The sequence below is a fragment of the Herpailurus yagouaroundi genome, unplaced genomic scaffold (assembly GCF_014898765.1).
Source record: "Herpailurus yagouaroundi ecotype Mexico unplaced genomic scaffold, PumYag 77, whole genome shotgun sequence".
Lineage (NCBI taxonomy): Eukaryota > Metazoa > Chordata > Mammalia > Carnivora > Felidae > Herpailurus > Herpailurus yagouaroundi.
The window spans coordinates 79,080,475-79,102,918 of record NW_024412388.1 but is presented as its reverse complement, the minus strand read 5'-3'; the positions used below and the strand labels follow the sequence as shown (position 1 = coordinate 79,102,918).

General features: G+C 39.4%; 1 protein-coding gene and 1 long non-coding RNA gene across 2 annotated transcripts in view; both read left to right on the top strand.

Annotated features, from left to right (window-relative positions):
* The window catches only part of GFI1 (growth factor independent 1 transcriptional repressor), a 9,772-nt gene extending 5,476 nt beyond the window's left edge, over positions 1-4,296 (top strand). Inside the window, exons 5-8 of the mRNA XM_040456254.1 lie at positions 2-84; positions 189-326; positions 1,389-1,554; positions 3,859-4,296. Of these exons, the coding sequence (XP_040312188.1) occupies positions 2-84; positions 189-326; positions 1,389-1,554; positions 3,859-4,037 (566 nt within the window). The 3' untranslated portion in view covers positions 4,038-4,296. The remainder of the gene's footprint in view (position 1; positions 85-188; positions 327-1,388; positions 1,555-3,858) is intronic.
* A 550-nt stretch (positions 4,297-4,846) lies between these two features.
* On the top strand, positions 4,847-21,261 carry LOC121027478 (uncharacterized). Its single transcript, XR_005788758.1, has 2 exons — positions 4,847-6,901; positions 20,466-21,261. It is a non-coding gene; the product is annotated as an uncharacterized LOC121027478 (long non-coding RNA).
* The last annotated feature ends 1,183 nt before the right edge of the window (positions 21,262-22,444 follow it).

Here is a 22,444-nt window from a genome sequence, read left to right as displayed (position 1 = left end):
GCCGGCGTCAAGGTGGAGTCGGAGCTGCTGTGCACCCGCTTGCTGCTGGGCGGCGACTCCTACAAGTGCATCAAGTGCAGCAAGGTGAGGCTCCCGCGCGCTTGGCTTAGTTGGTCCCACGCCCCCGCCCCTGGCCCGCGCCCCTCGGCCCCTCTCAGCGGCCTTCTCCCCGGCCCCACCCGCCTCAGGTGTTCTCCACGCCGCACGGGCTCGAGGTGCACGTGCGCAGGTCCCACAGCGGCACGAGACCCTTTGCGTGCGAGATGTGCGGCAAGACCTTCGGGCACGCGGTGAGCCTGGAGCAGCACAAAGCCGTGCACTCGCAGGTAAGCGCGGGGCGCAAGGCCGCGCGCGGCCCTGCTCAGGTTCGCTTTCGGGGATGTTCCGCTTCTCAGTGCAGTACCGGCCACTCTCCGCTTGGCATCTTTTCCCTTGGACGTCCCCGGACTGCCCCCAGTCTCCTCCACCAAGGCACTTTGCCCGGATGTAGGTGTGTAGGGAAAGGTGGCCGGCTCTGGCTTCCAGGCAGCCCTAGAGTTTGGTGTCACATCATTGTAAGCCTCCAGAGGGTGATCCTGATCATTACTTTGGGTTTGAGGAGGGTTTGTATGCACTCTTGCTGCGGATATATCAGATTTATTAGCTCTGGGTTTTGTTTGTTTGTTTGTTTGTTTGTTTGTTTTTTGCCTCGCTTCTTATCACCAAATGGTTGTCACTTAATCAGCATTGATCCCTCCCAAATGAAAAGAAGGGATGTCAGCTCATTTAGAGTATCCAGCAGCATATTTGTCCTGCTGTTTTCTTTCATTCATTCCTTTATTAATATTTGTTGTCCAACTTCCAGTTGCTAGGCACGTGAGAATCCTGTAACACATCAGGTCCCTGACAGGATGCCCCCACAGAATTTTTCAGCTTAGCTCAGTGACAGAGAGTAGATAAGCAATTAAGTGTACAAGTAACTATGACAAGAGAATGCTCACATACAGACTTACTAAAAAGAGCAGTATTCTTCCATCTCTCTCAGCACTGGCCAGTTGAGGGGGCAGTGGTCTCAACTGACTGAGGTCTAAGCCTCCTGTTGAGGAGGGTGGAGAAGTGTTTGTAAATGGGTGTCAAAAAAGCAGGGTGGGGATACGTTTTTGCCATGGGGTGTGGAGGGTTGTGGGTGAAAAGTGGGTAGAAAAAGTGTTAAAGGGGAAGAGGGTGGGGTGGAGGGGGTAGAGATTGGAAATAAATCCGGGGAGAGAGAATGATGGGGCAGGCTAAGTGGAAGGGGAGCCCGAAGAAAAGGAGAGCCCTGGCTCTGGGGACTTTATGGTTGGGTTAGTGGTGAGGAGGATGGCAGCCTAGATGCCTGCAGTAGGAATGCCACATCTTTCTATCCACAGGAACGAAGCTTTGACTGTAAGATCTGTGGCAAGAGCTTCAAGAGGTCATCTACGCTGTCCACACACTTGCTTATCCATTCAGACACCCGGCCCTACCCTTGTCAGTACTGTGGCAAGAGGTTCCACCAAAAGTCAGACATGAAGAAACACACCTTCATTCACACTGGTAAGCTGAAGGCCCTTGGCTTGTAGAAAAACATCTGGTGAGGGCTGGAGTGGGGAGCATTGTTGTTCTTCCCACCAATACAATTCACCTTTCCTGTGATATTCTGGCTGCAGAATGAGCGGTACCTTCCAGACAGAGTTAATCACTGCAGTGTATGCAAGAAAACAAGCAGGCCGATTCTCTTAAGTTTGTTTACAAACAACGTTCTCCCCCAAAGGGGCCTTGATTTGGGGTTGCATCCGAAGAACCAGTAAGCTGATCAGCCTCAGGCTCTTTATACTTGCAAAGACTATTTTCCTCCAGCAGTTTAACTGCTGCTCCAACTGCTCAGAGCTGGGTAAGATCTGAAGCTCCAGAGATTGAGGACTTTCTGCAGAGCTCCCACCCAGCCTTTTAGGGGAGGGACTTATGTGTGGCCTTTTGGCTGCATTTTTTTTTTTTTTTTTTTTTTTTGCAATCTAAGAGCTTATCCTGATTGAGGAGGGAAAAAACAATGGTAAATATTACTGAGCTGTCTGCTAAGCACTTTTCAAGTGCATTGTCTCATTTTATACTCACAAAAACTCTGGGAGGTAGAGACTATTCCATATCTCCATTTTAGAGATGAGGAAAGTGAGGCACGGAAAGATTAGGTAACCTGTCCAGGGCCCCAATAGCAAGTGGCAGGGCCAGGACTTAAATTCAGGTCTGCTTGATTTCAAATATCTATTATCTTGACCACTGGTTACTGTATTTTCGGAGTCATGAAGGTTGGTAGATGTAGAAAACTTCTATTTACTTATTGCTCTTTTCAAAATTTCAGCAAGTTCATGCCATAACAATGATAATTCTTTACCTATTATAATACTTTGTTATTTACACATTGCTTTCAAATCTAGCCCTTCTTTTGATCCTTACTGCCACCCCATAAAGTAGTCTTGCCATCCTGAAACTCAGGGTGATGCAATGATTTAGCACAGGCCAGGCTAAGAGTAAATCTTGAGGCCATGGAATGCTCTGGCTTCCAATCTTGGACTCTTTCTGCAACATTTTGATTGTGTATAGGTGGCAGTTTTAATGCCAGGTGCAGTCTCTTTAATAGTAAATAATACACTTACAAGGGACCCAGAATTCTGGCTGTTGTATTCTAGAATATGAATACTGATGTAAAGCAAATTCCAGTGTGTTCCAAACACCGACCATTGATGTTTATAAATATGTTTGGGCAGTGTAGATGCCCCCATCAGAAAACTCAGAAAAATATCCTATTTTAATCATGGACCCTTGTCTGAAATTTCCATGTAACTCACTCCTTTTGAGTAAAAGTATTTAAAACACTTACCAAAATGCAGCTAGGATCTTGACTGAATGAAACATTAAGTCCTTATCAAACATTTACATCTTAGCTAGAATTTGTTTCTCAGATTTGTTTGACCCTAAAGGGACAGGGTAAGTTTTGATGGGTGCTTCCTTATCAAGGAAATCTGAAACATGAAGACAGAAAGGGGCACAGCAAGAGGGATAGAAGTCTCCTCAAAAACAAACTTCATCTATTGTTGCACTTTTCCAAGACCAAGCCCTGACTATAATGCCATGCTGAGGCTATGTGAAAATGCATGCCATTTACCCAAATGTTAAACAGCACATGGTTTGGGGGGAAAGACCAAACATTTTTTATTTGTTATTTATTAATCTGTGGTGAAGATTTGCTAGGATATAAAGAATCCTTATAAAAAGAAAGTAAAATCAAGATAGAAGGATCAGCCATCTTGAGAAATACTTCGTGACCCAAATGTGGATTTTAAAAATACGACTTTGAGAAATGTCTGTGCTTCAGATACATTCTATTGTCCTTCAAGAGCAAGAAAGAAGACAGGCTCACTGGTCCACACAAACCAACGCCCACTTGGAAACTCAGATTTGAAAACTTCCTCTGAATAAGAACAGAGTCACATGGTTTGAAGGACAGGCCCCCACCCCCACATCGAACATCTGCTCTGGGAGCTCTCTGCTTCTAAAGTCAGGGGTGCCTTGCCAGGGTGGATTCAGCTGTGAGTCTGGGCACGTGGCCTTTGCTCTGTTTCCGTTTAGCAGGAAACGGTTTGAGGCCTTTTGCTGGGAACCCCCACTCAGAAAGTCTCCCTTTCACCTGGTGCACCCATGACTTCCCAGGACTTGAGTTGCAACACGTCACCCTCCAAGTCACTTAAAGGCCTCAGACTGCGTTGCAGCCAGCTGCTGCTAAGAGCATGTGGGTCACAGTGAGTCCCCTCTAGCTTTATCATAGACTTATACTTCCTCTCCTCCCCTCCTCCATCCCTGCAGGTGAGAAGCCCCACAAATGCCAGGTGTGTGGGAAGGCATTCAGCCAGAGCTCCAACCTCATCACCCACAGCCGCAAGCACACAGGCTTCAAACCCTTTGGCTGTGACCTTTGTGGGAAGGGCTTCCAGAGGAAGGTGGACCTCAGGCGGCACCGGGAGACACAGCATGGGCTCAAATGAGGGCCCTGGCTGGCTGCAAGCAGCAAGCATTACACAACACTACGGAGGGCAGCCTCCCCACTTGCTATCATCCACTTCCGACATTTCAGGCCCTCGGAGCCAGTCCGAAGATCCCAGCAGGGTGAGCCCCTCCACCTTACTTCCTGGAACTGCAAGAGGGGATAAATTACCTTTACAAAGTTCAGCCCAGAGCGGGAACCAAGTAACTTACTGGGCTGTGAACACGCCGAATAGGCTCCCCCACACCAGAAGGAAGACTCAAAAGTCAAGAGGGGCTCAGATAAAATCCTGGGCTCTGCAGTTCTCATTCCCAGCACTGCTCCACAGACAGGACAACCCTTCAGGTTTCTTCCCTTCTCCTGACCGACCCCAGATACTTGTGTGGAAGAGGAGGAATCACCATTTACAAGGTTGACACGTGCTAATGTTTTTATCTAGAATGAAAAATGAGTGTTACTTTTTTTTTCTTTCTGGGGAGTCTGTTAACCCCTTTCTATTGGGTGCTGCCTGTAAATCTTGGAAGAATCAATTCTCCCACTTGAAGAATGGTTCAGAAACTGATTTGGGGAAGGAGTTTCATACTTTTGAAATGACAAAATACACTGTCCAGCCTGTTTCTTTTTTTTTAATTTTTTTTTTTTTTTTAACGTTAATCTATTCCCAAGACAGAGAGAGACAGAGCATGAACGGGGGAGGGTCAGAGAGAGGGAGACACAGAATCCAAAACAGGCTCCAGGCTCTGAGCTGTCAGCACAGAGCCCGATGCGGGGCTCGAACTCACGGACCGCGAAATCATGACCTGAGCCGAAGTCGGCTGCCCAACCGACTGAGCCACCCAGGCGCCTCCAGCCTGTTTCAAGAGGGAGCAGAAGAAAAAAAATCACTTGGTGGTGAGAGGAGAGGAGAGTCCTTCCTGCAGGAGGCTTGTGAAGACTTCATCAGAGCAGCACCTCTGGACAACAATAAACACTCAAGTGTTTATTGACCACAGGCTGCAGGCCTAGGTATCAGGGAGCCAGAGATTAAAGGTATGGCCCTTGCCCCTGCCCTTCAAAAGCTAACAGTTGCACCTCCGAGTGGCTGGGTCTGATTTTTCCCTCCAAAGGAATTTGGAGAAGACAAATAGAATCTTGAACCTTCTTTTCTGACACATTTGGATTTTATCAAGCATAAACAAACAAAAAAGGCTGAACAGATACTTCCAAGATTTGTGTGTATATTCAGTTTTTGATTGTTACACTGATATTTTTAAGATGTCTAAGCTAGCAGGCATGTGAAGTGATCTTCCGTGTGTACTAGAAGGACACAAAGTGGTATTTTTACGTTGATGAGGTTTGTAAATGTTTTTAGATCTTCTGGAGTGCATTTTGTTTGTTAATACATATTTATTAGAGTGATGTTTTAAGTTAATAAAATATTGAGACTCTTACCTATGGCTTTTCATTTAGGTAGGGAATTTGGAAAAGACTTGTTTTAGTCCATAGTGGGAGTTGGTCCTGAAGAAGCTATAGTGAGGTATTAAAAGTAAAGCAGACAAGCCAATATCCAGAAGAGAGTAAGATCCAATTGCTTGGATTTTCATATGCTTTTCCCTTCTATACCTCAAAAATCCTTCTTTCTTAACAGAAAAACTAGGTATACAAAACTAAGCTCCTGTCTTATAGAGTCCCTGATGGTCCTCCTGTACATAGATCCTTCTGAGGACCTCAGGGTTGTTTTTGTTTGTTTGTTTTTTGTGTTTTGTTTTGTTTATAGGTCAGAAGGCTCCCATATGAATAAAGAAATCACAGTTCTTGGGTCCAGAAATTGAGTCTTAGTCACAGCTCTGTCACCAACATGCTGTGTGACTTAGGCAACTCCTTTGGCCTCCCTGATTCCAGTTTCCTTGACCATAAAATGGGGATATGGTTCTGTCATCCTAATCCAACCCTGCCTGCTTTGATTCTGTGGAGACTGGAGGGGATAGAAAGTGTGTGATATTGGTTAGTTGCCTCACCTACTGCAAGTCTAAATATAAAGATGAATCAGGGGAGGGGTAGTAAAATTGGAATTTGAATTATTTCTGGCTCTATCCCACCTGTGGGAATTTCTTGCATGAATCAGTCCTTAAGAAAATGAAACTAGAATAAGGTCCTGGCCTAAATTCCAACTACCTGTGCTCATTCTAACATCTCTCAGCCAAGGTATGCATGGCCTGTGGTGACCACCAGTAGATTGTGCATTTCGATTCAAATCAATTTCACACATACTGATTGAGAGCCTAGTATGTGCCTGGCACTGTTCTAGGTGGTTGGGTACAGCAGTGAGCACAGTGTCCTATGGAGCTTTATTTATTTTGTCACTGCTGAATCTTCAGCTCCCAGAACAGTGCCTGTCACACCAATAGAAGATCAGTAGGTATTTGCTGAGGTAGTAGGTAAATAAGCAGAGAAAATAAAATTCTGCTTAACTCTGACCAGCTCTGCTTTCTAGAGCACAATGGAAAGATAAATTGCTTGAAACTTTAGGAAACCAACTGAACACATAGGACGCTCTCTGAGTTGGTGGGTAAGGGGGCAAGACTGCTTTCCTCCAGTCTCTCTAAATCTCAGTCCTTGGCTGCGCTTAGTTGGTTTTCAACACCATGTCTTTCCATGTCAGTTTACTCTCATTCAAAATTTACATTTGTTTATAATGCAGTTGAAGATAATTTTCCAGAACTGATGGTTGAACAGTTACAGCATCCAGAAACCTCTTCCTAGTGTCCTGGGAAACAAAACTCCCAGGGAATAAAGATCACAAAATGTCCTTCGCACAGAATTCACTGTGCATACTGGTTGATTATTTCCAACTGGTTTGAAAAGTAAAGAAGTTGGCGTCAAGAGGTAAGTAGACTGATTGAAATCTAGTTATCTGTCCTGTCCTTCTCTGATGACATTTAGAACTCTGGGGCCATTTTCATAATCCTTGTTTTTGCTATAAATGAGAAGTTGTAATTTTGATGTTAACAGTACGCCTTTTTAAGAAAAAAATATATCTTGATATCCTCAGTTCAGAATCAAAACAAATTACTGCGCCTGTTACTGTGTGAAATTTGAAGATTGCAAATATCTCTCTTAATGTTATTACTTGCCTCCATTAAAAATAGATTGTGAATATTCCATGTCACATTATTCATGAGGCAGGCTCTATGCCTTTTGTCTGCTGGAGTAACAGTAGAAAGGGTAACAAGAGACACCAGAGCACACCTTTGTTTCTTTCACTAAATTTTTAATAACGCCTCCAGCTAGCCAGTTGGTGAAGCTCAGCTCTCGCATAAAAGTGGAAAAGCACAGCTATCTCAGAGAAGACCAACTCTTTCACTAGCTAATTTCAGGTTGCGTTTGTCTACACCAGAGATGATTAAATTACCTATCAAGTGTGCCTAGCTATCAGGATTCAGGCCACCTAAAAGGTGAATTTCATCTGATTGATTTGAGACACGAATGGAACAATTGAGTTTTAAAAGCCCCACCTTAATTAAAGGCATAGCAAAGTATCTCTCCCAGACGAATTCTTGACTGCCATTGCCCTTGAAAATTGGGTGGCAATAGTGATTTGACCCACATCATTTTGTTGTGTGCCTGTTTTATAACCTGGTCGTTTAACAGAAAGAAAAGAATTTGGAGGAAGGCCTAAAAGGATGTGACTTTGTACTGTACATTTCTAGAGAACTATTTGTTTAAATCTCTGCTGCTATATTATTTTTACAGTAAAAAGTTTTTTTTAAAAAGGTTTTATTTTAGCAACATTCCATTTGTTAAATTAAAAAACTTTTTAATAAAAAAGTTAAGTGTCACCCCCAAACCCTTCTAGCTTGGAAGGTTATGCGTAGCTTATTTTCAGTGTTGCTTTCCAATCTTTACCCACGTGTGTGTATATTTATATTTTTATATTTTTAACCCTGTGATCAGGGGAATTTACAATTTATGTCTAGATAGCTCATATTTATTTGTAATATGGACACATAAAACTGAAATATTTATATTTTACAATGAGAATTTTGACAATTTTTATGGTTAAGTTTTATTGAAATTTTAGTATTTATCAGGATTTCATCAGTAATTAAGATCCTGAAGTTTTACTTTGAAGTTATTCACTTTTTAATTTGTTTTAATGTTTATTTATTTTTGAGATAGAGAGAGAGACAGAGCACGAGTGAGGAGAGAGGCAGAGAGAGAGGGAGACACAGAATCCAAAGCGGATTCCGGGCTCTGAACTGTCAGCACAGAGCCCGATGCGGGGCAGGAACTCACAAGCCATGAGATCATGACCTGAGCCAAAGTGGGACACTTAACTGACTGAGCCACCAGGCATCCCAAAGTTATTCACTTTTTAAATAAAGCATTAAAAAAAATTTTTTTTAACATTTATTTATTTTTGAGACAGAGAGAGACAGGGCATGAACAGGGGAGGGGCAGAGAGAGAGGGAGACACAGAATCTGAAACAGGATCCAGGCTCCGAGCTGTCAGCACAGAGCCTGACGCGGGGCTTGAACTCACGGACCGTGAGATCATGACCTGAGCTGAAGTCGGACGCTTAACTGACGGAGCCACCCAGGCGCCCCTAAATAAAGCATTTTAACATATGGGAAATTATAAATAATATAATAAACATAATTCTGCCATATTTACTTTGGGTTTTATTTTTAAAATAAAACATTACAGACATGGTTGAATATCCTCTGGAATATATTCCTCCCTAACACCATTCCCTTTCTTCTCTCCTCAGAGGCATCCAGTTTACCAAAGTTGGTACATATCATTGCCATGACTATTTTTATACCTTTATTTATACATATTACCATAAACTATATATAATACTACTTAGCATGTTTTAACTTAATATAAATGGTATCATAGTGTATGTATCCTTCTGCACCTTACTTTTTTTTTTTCTCTATATTTTATTTTTGAGATTTGTCCATTTGGTACATGCAGTATTCTTCATTTCTTTAAATGCTGCATAAAGAATTCTGTTGTATGAATACTTGGTGATTATTTTTGTATTCTGTTGGGAGAGTTTTAGTTATTTCCAATTTTCTCCTTAACAGATAATTCTGAAGCAAACAATCTTTCACATATCTCCTTGTGAGCGAGATTCTTTAGGGTATATTCCTGGGAGAGTGGAAGTGATGGATATTACCAAGTTACTCTCCAAAGTGGTTATACCAATTTACATTCCCACCAACAGTGTAGGAAAATTCCTGTTTCTCTGCACCTTACCAACAGTTGATCTTGTCAGACTTTAAAAATGTTTGCCAATCGGATGGATGTGAACTGTTATTGTAATTTGCGTTTCCTGATTCTTAGTGAGGTTGAGCATCCTTTCATAAGTTTATTGGTCTGACAGGTTTCCTTTCCTGTGAGATGCCTTTTCATGTTCTTTGTCCATTTTTGGTTGGGTTGTTTGCTTTATATCAATTTATATTTTAAAATATATTCTAAATAGTCATTGTTCTGTAAAATGTGTTGCCCACATGTCCCAGTCTATAGCTTGCCTTTTTGTTTTGGTGGAAGGGAGGATTTGCTTGTTTTTTGTGTTAATGTACTCAAATATATCAGTCTTTGGTTTGTGGTTTATACTTTTTATATCCTAATTCAGAAATTCTTCCCTGATTGGTGGTCATAAGCTCATTCCCTATGTTTTCTAAAAACATTAAAATATTTACTTCTAAAATTAGCTTTTTTTTCTTTATTTTTAAAATTTAAATTCAAATTAGTTAACATATAGTGTAATAATGATTTCAGGGATAGAATTTAGTGATTCATCACTTACACATGACACCCACTGTTCATCCCAACAAATGCCCTCTTTAATGCCCATCATCCATTTAGCCCACCTCCCCATCCCCCTCCCCTCCAGCAACCCTCAGTTTGTTCTCTGTCTCTTATGGTTTGTCTTATGGTTTGTCTCCCTCTCTGATAACATTAGCTTTTTAATCTACTTATATGTTATGATATGAAATAGAATCTAACTAAAATTTTTATTGCCCACACAGATAACCAATTACTCCAACATTATTTATTGCAGATTACATCCTTTTCCCTTGAAACGTAAAGCCACCTCTGTCATATATCAAGTTTCTATTTCTGTATGGTTCTTTGGGCTTCCTAATTTGTTCCATTGGTCATTTTATCTATCTGTATGCCAAAGCCATAGTATCTTAATTAAACCTAAAATAAACTCTTAGTAACTAGTAGGAAAGGTTTCCCTCTGACCTGTTTTGTTCTCATCAGGAATAGCTTGGCTACCTTTGTCTGTTTGCTCTTGCTTGTGAAAAACTATGTTGGATTTTTTTATTTGTACTATATTTATTATTTAATTGGGAATGGAAATCTTTTTGATATTGATTCTTCCTATCCAAAAATAAGGAAGGTATATTACTCATTCATTTAGGTCTTCTTTTATGTCTTTTAATAACATTTAATTTTTGTCATAATTTCGTCTTTTTTTGGTTCATTGCTCTTATAATTATTTTTTAAAACTGCATTTCCTAACTATCTGCTACTGGTGTGTGGGAACAAAATTATTATTTTTTTGTATATTGATCTTGTATCCTGTAACTTTGCTGAACCTTCTTTTTAGTGTATTGTAGATCATTTCAGATTTTCTATGTAAGACAGTCATAAAATATGCAAATGATTGTTTGCTTTGTTGAAAGGCTTTGTTTGGCCTTTCTAACATACTCTTCTTGACTTGCTGCAGTAGACAAGGCTGCATTGAACAGGGGCAGAATAAGAGACATCCTTGTTTTATTTCTGACTTCCAGGGAAATGCTTTTTTTTTTTAATTTTTTTTTAATGTTTATTTATTTTTGAGACAGAGAGAGACAGAGCATGAATGGGGGAGGGGCAGAGAGAGAGGGAGACACAGAATCGGAAACAGGCTCCAGGCTCTGAGACATCAGCCCAGAGCCTGACGCGGGGTTCGAACTCACAGACCGTGAGACGGTGACCTGAGCTGAAGTCGGACGCTCAACCGACTGAGCCACCCAGGCGCCCCTAAATGCTTTTAATTTTTCACAATTTAGTGTGCTATTTTGGGTAGGTTTTGGTAGACAACTTTTTAAAAATTAGGTTAATTTCTATTTGGTAAGAATTTCTGCTTGTATGCCTGGGCATTTAATTTTATTATATAATTTTGGGGCATCTGTTGAGAAAAGTGTGTTATTTCTAAATCTGATGGGTTTTATTCTTTACTTTGTCAATGTGGTGAATGACATTTATAGATATTCTAGTGTTAAACTATCCTTTCATTGCTGGGGGTGGGGAACAAGTTGAGACTTGGTTATTTTTGAAAAACTACATTCCTGATTTGGTTTGTGAACTGTATCTTTTTAATTTTAGAAAGAGAGAGTGTGAGCATGGGAGAGGGGGAGATGGAGAAAGAGAGAGACAGAAAGAGACAATCTTAAGCATCCCATGGAGCCTGATGTGGGGCTGGATCCCACAACCCTGGGATCATGAACTGAGCCCCTGGTTTGCTGAATTTTATTTAGGATTTTTGCATTTATGCTTATTGGTGAAATTGGCTTAATCTTTCTTCCTTATACTACCCATATGTGGTTTTGATATCAAGGTTTAACTCATTTCAAAATGAATAGGGCAGCATTTCCTCTTTTTTCGTTTTCTGGAACAATTTATGGAAGATTGCGATTATATGTTCCTTGAGTATTTGATAGAACTTATCTGGGCCTGTATGTGTGCACATGCATGTGTGTGTGTGTGTGTGTGTGTGTGTGTGCACATAAAGGGAAAGAAGAGAGTATATATATATATATATATATATATATATACACTATATATACATATGTATATGTATATATGTATATGTATATATGTATATATACATATATATATATTATTCTCAAGTTAGTTAACATACGGTGTAGTCTTGGCTTCAGGAATAGAACCCAGTGATTCATCTCTTACATATGACACCTAGTGCTCATCCTGAAAAGTGCCCTTCTTAATGCCCATCATCCATTTAACCCATTCCCCACCCTCCCCACCCCCATCAACCCTCAATTTGTTCTCTGTATTTAAGAGTCTCTTATGGCTTGCTTCCTTCTCTGTTTTTATCTTATTTTTCCTTCACTCCCCGTATGTTTATCTGTTAAGTTTTTAAAATTCCACATATGAGTGAAATCATATGATATCTGTCTTTCTCTGACTGACTTATTTTGCTTAGCATTATAGAGGAGGTTATATGTTAAGCTTTAGTGACAACATGTCTATTTCGATTTTTGCTTTCTTCTTAAATGAGCTGTGATAGATTATATATTTCAGGAAATGTTCTGTTTCTTCTAAGTATTCAAATTAATTGCCACCATATTAAAAATCAATCATTATGAAAACAGTATGAAATAGTAGAAAAAATCATAGTATTCTTGATTGCAAAAAAAATCTCATATACCTATAATTATGTTGAGTACTTCACTGTGGTATTGTTTTTTGTGCCATTATCTTTTTTCTTAACAATTTTGTCAAAGGTCTCTATATTATTAGTTCTTACAGCATATTTTCATTGTCATTTATTTTTACATTTTACCTAATAAGATTCCTTACTTGACAGATGTATTAGAAGTGCATTTAAAATTTGTAATTATTTTTTCCAGTAATTTTTTATTAGTGAATTATAATTACGTTTTAATCAGAGAATATGACCTGCATATTAATTCTCTGATATTTGCTGAGATTTACTTTGTAGCCTTATCCTTGGTCAATTTCTATAGGTACTGTGTGCTTGCAAAGAATGTATATTTCCTAGTTCCCTATGATAATATAGTTATGATACCTTCCCTTTGGTTGGTTTTTACATTGTATTTTTTTTCTATCCTTTTAAAGCTTTTTTTGTCCTTATGCTTTAGGTGTGTATCTTTGTGAACAGAATCAACTGAATATTGTTTACTTTTTTAAAGTCTTTCAGACATGAGTAAAATATAATTTGCAATGAAAACTTTGGTTTCTGATACTGTTTGATGTGTGTGTGTCATGTGTGTATGTTCTTTTGATCACACACATGCTTGAAGGAGAAAAGTACTCAGATACTCTGTCCAAAAGAATAAGATACTGCTTTACTCTGCCTGTTAATTTTCTGGTATTCGAGGAAAAAATCCTAATTTTGAAAGTTTTTTAAGGCTGAATTTGTTGTAACTATAGAGGAGAAACAAAAACAGGAAGTTAGATTTGTTTCTTGATGTTAGTTTTATGAACTTCATTGAGAATTTTTTTTATTTTTTGGTAAAATAGGAAGCATAGTTTCAATTCTGTCTTTTAACATGAATTAGACGATTTTCTAGGTTGCACTTTCTGAGAAAAAGAACTGAATGGTATGCCTCTATAAGATTTTGCTGCTATGGCAAATCTTTAGTTGTTTTTAGGGTAAGGATGGCTGACTGAATATCTCCTATGACTTTTTGGAAGAGTTAGAAACCAACCTCTCATTACCTTTTGGTAGACTTGTTTGTTTTCACCTCTTGGATATACATTCCCAGAGATTTCACACAAAGTTGTCTTACTCTTTCCTGGTATTAAAACTGTTCATGGGACTCCAATAAGCAAGAGTAACAAGTTCTTAATGCAGCTGAGGGAGTCCCAAGACAGCATCATATTTTTGGATGCCATCTTTCTGATTTATCTTGATATGGTTATTGGTTACATCACATATTTAGGTACTATATAAAAGAACATATAAAATAAAATTTAAAAGTAAAGATAGAATCAAGTGGACTCCAAAACTTTTCCAGTCCAAGGGTTCTCTGATTTTAAGTCCTTCTCTTTAAAAAAAAAAAAAAAGTTTACTTATTTATTTTAAGAGAGAGGGTGCATGAAAGTAGGGGACCAGAGAGTGGCAGAGAGAGGGAGAGAGAATTCCAAGCAGGTTTCATGCTATTAGCACAGAGCCTGATGCGGGGCTTGAACCCATGAACTGTGAGACCATGACCTGAGTCGAAATCAAGAGTCAGACACTCAACTGACTGAGCCACTCAGGTGCCCTGGTTCTTCCCTTTTTCCTAAGGGTTTATATAAACTTAAAACTATAGGGTCACCTGCCTGGCTCAGTTGGTGGAGCATTCAACTCTTGATCTTAGGGTTGTGAGTTCGAGTCCTACATTGCTGTAAAGATTACTTAAAAATAAAATCTTTAAAAAAGAAAAAACCTGACAACTATAGAGGCATATTTCAAGCATGTCCAACTAAATCCTTTCACTCCTGAGAGAGTTAACATCAGGGAGCTATGGAAAAGAGATCCAGATTATTCCATGTTACCAATTGGCCAAGGACGGAGGTTTTGTGACTAGCTATTCCATCTGGTAATCTGTCTCTTCATCTGTGATTCAGAAAGGACAGAAATAAGCAATTCTAGTCAGTAGATGCTTATAAGTTTATGTTAATGGACTGTGGTTCTATGTTTGTACCATGTACAGGTTATTACATTAAAGAAAATCAGATTATAGCAAAGTCATACAACACTAAAACTTTACTGAATTTTTATCTGATTTACAATTCAAGCCTCAGATCATTATTGGTACGTAAAAGTACTGATCAGGATAGAGTTCTCTAGCTGACAGGCTGCTGGGCCCATGTGCTCTTATAAGGCACATGAAATAGTAGACAGTAGACTGGAAGTCACATTGCAGTCCCAGCACTAGTGTCAGAGGTGTGGCTGATCCCAGGGCATGCACAAACTTTACTTTGTATGTCACTAAGGATCCCCTGACATCCACGTGAAGATTGATTTTTCACTGGTCATTGTTGGTCCAAGATGGGGGGGTTCCAGGCATGGGAACGGAGTATGAAGTTTCCTAGGTAATCTTCTCTCTATTAGCTTGGAGAAACAGTATACTTTTGTGAAAAACAACACTGAATCAGAAGTCAGGAGGTCTGATGTACAGTCTTTGTATAAATCAGGGCTCTCCAGAGATAGAGAGAGACAGAAATAGAGGGGGGGGGGGGGGAGAGAGAGAGAGAGAGAGAGAGAGAGAGAGTTTATTATGAGAAATTGTCTCACGTGATTACAGAAGCTGGAAAGTCCTAAGATTGGCAGTCAACAAGTGGAGACCCAGGAAGGAGAGCCCTTGTTGCAGTTCCAGTCTGATTCCAAAGGCCTGAGAACCAGGAGAGCTGATTATGGATATTCTAGTTCAAGGGCAGAAGGAGACCAATGTCCCAGTTCATCAGGCAGGCAAACAAAATTCCCTATGAACCTTTTGTTTCTATTCAGTTGGTTTGGTCTTCAGTTGATTGGGGGAATCCATGTGCATTGAGAATGAAAATCTGCTTTATTCAGACTGTCGATTCAAATGTTAATCTCATCCAGAAAACTCTCACAGACACCCCAGAATAATGTTTGACCAAATTATTATTGGCTGTTGACACATGAAATTAACCATCACAGACTCTAAACTACACAGAGTGCTAGTTGCTATAACAACTCCAAAAATTCAGTGGCCTACAGAATAAAGTTTATTTATTGGTTTAAGTGGGTTCAGGTTGCTGCCTTCACAGGTGATTAAGATATCTCTGCTCCTATCTGTGGCTATCTAGTGGTGCTGCCATCTTCTAAGGATTTCTTGGAGTCTTCTGGTGGATTATCTGCATTTAGCTGGCTGATGATAAAGCTAGAAAGTGTTTAGAAGATCATATGGGAATTTTATGGAGACAGACTGAGGGGCACCTGGGTGGCTCAGTCAGTTATGTGTCCGACTCTTGGTTTTGGCTCAGGTCATCATCTCACAGTTCGTGAGTTCTAGCCTCATGTCGGGCTCTGTACTGATAGTGCGGAGCCTGCTTGGTATTCTCTCTCTCTCTCTCTCTCTCTCTCTCCACCCCTCCCTTGCTCATGCTCTCTCTGTGTCTCAAAACAAATAGGTAAACTTAAAAAAAAATACAGACTGGACAATGGGATAGGTCACTCCTGTTTGTATTCCATTTGCCAGAGCACCAACGTATGATCCCAATCTAACTGCAAAGGAGACTGGAAAATATAATCTCCCTTTGTGTCAAGGAAGAGAAAACGGGACCATTGAGCATCTAGCCAGTCTGTGCTGGGGCCCTAACTAGCTTTTAAATCTGGGCTTATCTCCTCTCTGAGCCTGTTTCCTTCTTTGTAATGTGAGGAGGATGGACTAAGTGCTCTCTAAGGGACTTTCCAGCTCTGACCATCTATGTTCTATAAATCTATCAAAGTTCTGGCTGGGCTCTGAAAACACCCAGCTTGGAGGGGATCTCTGACAGTCCAAGAGGGAAGAACAGTGATCAGTATTTCCCCAAGGATTTTCTAGTCTACACCTGCAGCCTCTGGGAAGTTTATTCACTGCCTGAAGTTCCCAAAGATCAAGACAACTACCTCTCACAGGTGCAGCCTTACCCTAGGTCAAGGTACCATTTTACCAGGTGTGTGTGCAAATATTAATGTGGCCATGAAACTTCCTCCTCATCCCCTCTTCTTCCAGTTCTCATGGTGTGAAAAGTGATGACCCATGGGCTTCTTCCCTAAGATTCTAGAGTACCCAGCCCTAGATAGTCTAGAAAAGGGTTTCACAAAAGGCTGAGCTATGTCAGAGTGATTATGTTCACAAGTTTTCTTCTTTTCTGCATTTTCTGATGATTTGCAATTTGTTTGTTTTCTTATTTATTACCTGACTCCCCATTAGATTTTAGACTCTACAAAGTCAGAGATCATGTCTGCTTTATTTACTGTTGCATCCTCAGGACCTACACAAAATGCCTAGCATATAGTAATAATATAATGTTTTGAATGCATAAATATTACTTAAAAATTGTTGAAGTTTTAGTCTAAGTTCAGGGCAATAGAATTTCTTGGGGGAAGTATGTTAGTAATACATTCGTATATTTAACTACCGAGTAATGTTTTAATCTTACCTGAGTCTACTGTTGACACTAGGAATTTTGGAATAACAAGCAAGAGGCCAATAACAGACTCTCCCTCATGGTTTAACCTAAGCTTAGGGGCCCAGAAAGGTTAACACAGAGAGTGCAAGTACTGTTTCTCCAGGCCACAGGGCATCTGCTGTCAGCATGCAGATGAGCTGTACTTTCTCCACATTATCATAGTAGACTATGTGCCAAACTATGCCTAAGTGGCATGATGGTCAGTTTCAGAGTATGAGCAGCCATTTTTTAACTGGAGAGTGTAGCGGTCTTTTTTTAGTCCCATGTGGTATAGGAATTAGCTTTACTCCTTATTTGTGCATCAGATACAATCTGGACATCCTGAAGCTCTTTTTGTCCCTGAAAAAAAAGTGTGATCGATGTCTCCTCCTTAGCTTATGCTTTCAGTTTCACTGTCATCATTATCTCTTTGAAAAATCTGGTTTCTTTTACTCATCACCCACCCTACAAATTAAACACAATTTGTAAGATAAATCTACAGCCAAAAAAAAAAAAAAAAAAAAAGGAGTAAGAAAATCCTATCATATATGTCAAGAGCCTGGTATAGAGAAGGCCCTCAATAATAGCCCTGCTACCATTAATGTTTTTTTTTATCATCATTGACATCTTCTAATATTAGTAACTGCCACTTACTAAGAATTACTCTGCTAAGAACTGTAAATTCTCTGCATATATTTTCTCATTTAATCCTATGAAGTATTATATTGGCTGAGGCTGTTAAAAGACACAGAACCAGGCAACCTGGCTCTCAGTGCTGATCTCAGATGATTTGCACCCTTCTCTGGAACCAGCTGATGTCATTGATTGGTTTTATTTCTTAATTAGATCATGACAAATTTTTATTATGTAAATCCTGATATTCCTACTTACTAAATCAGTCAATTTACTAAACCACAAACATTCAATTTGTAGAAATATATTTCTTCTTTCAAACAATTCACAAGGATATTTAAGATATTAGCCACTCATTGCTGAGGGCTGCAATTTATGGACATCTTTCCCAAGCCTGAAACTATTGTACTGCCTGGTGCCCTTTGATACTATCACCCAAGTTATTTCCATCTGCCTGATGGACACCAGGCTTCTCTGTGTCCCTGAATAAGTACAATTGTATCAGACACCTGATCCAGCCTTTACTGATGTTCAGAGTAAAGCTATACTCTCTTTGTTCACAGACTTACTGATTCTAAAATCAGAAATGCAAATATGTTTTCTGGCAGCACTTGGGAAGTGGGATTACACATATCATCTTTGATTGCAGATAGAATCTCCCTGCAGATATTGATTATTCTCTTTTTATTGCTGTGGAACTCACTGAGCAATTTCCAGTTCACTTAAACATTTTTATTATGTAACATTTGTTATATAAATAAGAATATATGTAGTGAAATTAGAAGTTGTGAGTGTAATAATAAAATTGAACAACCATGATCCCAGCCCAAGTTTAAAAACCACAATTTTATCAATACCATTGACTCTACCTGTATACTCCTACTTTTGCACATTCCCCTCAGCATCATGCTTTATTTTTTCTTTCTTTTTTTTTTTTTTTTTGTATAATTTTGGGGTAAGACTAGAAATACCTGAAACATTTTGTGACTTAAAAAAGAAAAATCAGCTCAGTTCTCTCCACAAACTTTGAAAAAATAAGCATGATCTCCATGGCAAGCACCCCCTCCCCAAACCCTTGCTTCCCGTACACTTAAATATAGGCTACAATTATTACTTCTCTATTTAGAGATTATTGTGGTTTCAGTTTTCATCGTGTCCTTGTGGGTTTCTTCTGTTTTGGTTGCCATTATAAATGTCTCTTTTATTCCCCCATGTGGTCACTTTCTTAAATACCTTGCTTAGCACGTCTTCAATGGAGTGTAGTTTGACAGCATGTATGCCAGCCTCAGGGACACTCAGATACTTTTGTTCCAATCCAAGTACAGAAAACATGCAATGACAAATTAGGCTCTGTGAATGTTGGGGGAGGGGAAGAGACACCCATCTCTTAAGTGCTGATACTGTGTCAAGTTTCTTTGCCAGTTTCTTCCCAATTCAAAATTCCTATTAGGTAGTTGTCATTATGTCTGTACTATAGATGAGTAAACTGAAACTCAGAGAGGTAGCTGCTCAGGGTCACACAGGTACTAAGTGTCGGAGTCAAGATTTGAAGCCGGGTCTTCTGTGGGTGTGATGGGTGAGGAGACAGTCCAGCCTCGTGAGAGTCAGCAGTCTCATGCCTAGATGTCTGCCCCCACCCCTTTTTCTTATGGACATGGTACTACCCACTACTTATTCACTTCACAGAGACTTTGTGGGGCTTAGTGAAACAATACTTTGGGGGTGCATTGGTGACTCAGTCCGTTAAGCATGCAACTCTCAGTTTTGGCTCAGGTCATGATCTCACAGTTTCATGAGTTCGAACCCCATTTGGAGCCTGCTTGGGATTCTCTCTCCCCCCCCCCCCTCTTTCTGCCCCATCCCTGCTTGTGCTGTCTTTCCTCAAATAATTAATAATAATAATAATAATAATAATACATTGGATTTCAAAGGATAGATACTGTAGCTGTCAAAAGCACCACTGTTTGGTGGTCAAGTAGTGAGCAGTGGACATTTACTTCTGGATCATCATTGTTTGTGGAGATCAGCAAAGTTGAACACCTCTAATTTAGACATGATCCCAAACCTCAGGCCACTCCTGGCCTCACCTATTTCTCTTTACCAAATCTGCTCACATAGCCTCTGACTTGTGTCTTTGCCCCTCTCCTACCCCAGTCTTCTCACCAAAATGAACAAAGATAGGACCCTAAGGAGGAAGACCCAGAAACAAGACTCCTAACCCACAAACTCAGTAACAAGCTTATAAAAATTTTTTTCATTTAAATATATTTGACATACAACATTGTATAAATTTAAAGTGTACAACATGTTAATTTGACACATTTATATATTGTAATATGATTGCCATTGTAGTGATAATTAGTACTTCTGTCATGTTACATAATTATCCTCTTTTAGTAATTGGAATAATTAATCATAGGAATTTTAATAATTTTTAAAAGTGGTATAAATATTACATCAAAAAATATAAAAATAGGTTTGTTCATCACAGAGTTTCAAAATGTAGCTAGTATAGAAACAACTCTTAAATACAGAATGATGGTCACAGCTTTGGGAGCATTTTACAAATGAAAAAGCTTGTATATAATAAGTGGCACCAATCAGTGTCATTCCTGACTCTCTTTGGCCAAGGAATCTGAATATCTAAAAATGATGATTCTTCTCCAACTTCTCTCTGCCTCTGGTATTGGACTGGTTTTCTTCAACAACCTACTGATTGGTCATGGCAACAAGAAACAGTGTTTGCGTGTTAGCATTCTGAAGGTGGTTTGGAGATTTACTCCCACTGAGTTGATAAACTTCCTCCTTCTTAACGGTTTTCTAGACTCCAATCCTAATCATTGCCTTCTTTCCAAATTCTCTGTGTATGTTGCTCAGGAAACAAAAGTGGTTGTAAACCACAGAGGTTGGTTCTCACCAACTGCTGGATTCAACCTGTAGAAAACTCGACAAAGTACAGTCAACCCATTAAGGACCCCAGCGCAACTCCAAAGTGAAGAAAGTGAACTCAGTTTGTATTGTGTAAATTGTACCCTGAACAGTCTCAGGAAGTATCACAGCTTCCTGATTGCAAACCCAGATAAAGTCTAAGGCCACAGCTGCTAAGGACAAAAGCCACCAACCCCCAAAATGAAGAAAAATGACATCTACGGGCTGCAGTTATGAGAAAGTCCCATTGGGTATGTCAGGGTCTAAAACAGAATTCAGATGAAAGAATTGGTTCTGTGTCTCACACAAATGAAGATTCACCTGGAGCTTTAGGGATATTATGGAAATAGGGAGATCTGAGAGTTCTGGCTTCTAATGTTATGAAGCAAGTTTCTGCATGACCATTTCACTGCAGAGCATTTTGAACCTGATGAAGCACTGTTTCAGAAATATAGGGTGAAATGATGGGAGGCTACATATTGGGACATAAGTGGAAAATCTTATCCCTTAAAAATCTCTTCTCTGCTCAACCTGCTTTCACTGCCTGCTGTTAAATATAAAAGCTACTGTGTATTTTCAATATTAAGAGAAAAGACTTGGCAGCTTGAAAAGGAGATCAGAATTGATCGCAAAGAGCAGAGGTCAGGTTCCTTTGCTGACTACTTGTGTGACTTTGGATAATTTAACCTTCATTGTTTTATCTGTTAAATGGAAAGAATAAAGCTACTAGTAGGATTATTGTGAAGACTGGAGATTTTATGTGCAAAATGCCTGAACCAGAGTAGGCACTCAACATATAATAGTTGCTATGCTCTTATTGTTAACCAATGCCTCTGAAATTTATCACCTAGCATCCAATCGGAAAAATAATAGAGCTGGAAATTTCCATTTCTTGTAGTATTATGGATTAAATACTCTGAACAACCCTTCAGTTTGAAGCGAGCAACTAAAATTCTGGGTATAATATTTTTAAATAATTGTAAATACATCCAAAGTAAAGAATTTGTTGATTTCAAAACCAGTAATGAAAGTAGGAAATCTGGCCAGGAAACAAGTGCCCAGCCAGCTATCACTCTGAACGTTTTTTCAAACTCGAGGGAGTCTTTCCTCCTCGACAGCTGTATGAATCACAGCATGGAGCCAGGAGTTACAAGTTAGCTGACCAAGGTGGAGAAACAAATAGGAAAGCCACCTTATCACACCCTCAGTGCAAGGCTGAATAAGAAATCACACTGCACAAGAGATAATGAAGAAATGCCTATCTTCACCTTGGTGCTGGTGGATGAGACAGAATTCTTCCTTGAGAATTCATAAACCTAGTTGGTCCTCACATGTGTTTTCTGTCAGGATTCACTTGGATTTTAAGTTAAAATTTTAATTTAACTATAGTCCCACATTGGTAGCACCCCAGGAAACTGATAGAAACAAAAGCAAATTTCTCAGGAGGAATGTAACTTTAGTTCATATCTCAAAAGAATTCCTACTGGTTGGTTCCAATGAAAATGGACAGCTTATATGTTTTTAAAAATCACAAAATATACAATGGAAACAAGACACCATGAATGAGAACCATCAAAACAAATTTCAGCAAATATAGACCCACAAATATTTCAGATGTTGGAATTGACACAAAATAGATTTCCTAAATCTATGTTTAATATATTTAAAGAAATTAAATGAATATTTGAAATTATGAGCAGAGAAAAATGACAATAAAGAATGACCAAGCATATTTGAAAGCAAATAGAGCTTCCAGAAATAAAAAGGGAATAAAGGACAAATGAGAGAAATAGAAAATAAATAGCAAGATGTTAGACTCAAACCTAACCATATCAGTAATTCCATTATATGTAAAGATGAATGATTTAAACTAGTATTGTTCAATACTGAAGCTCCTAGCCACATGTGGCTATTGGGCACTTGAAATT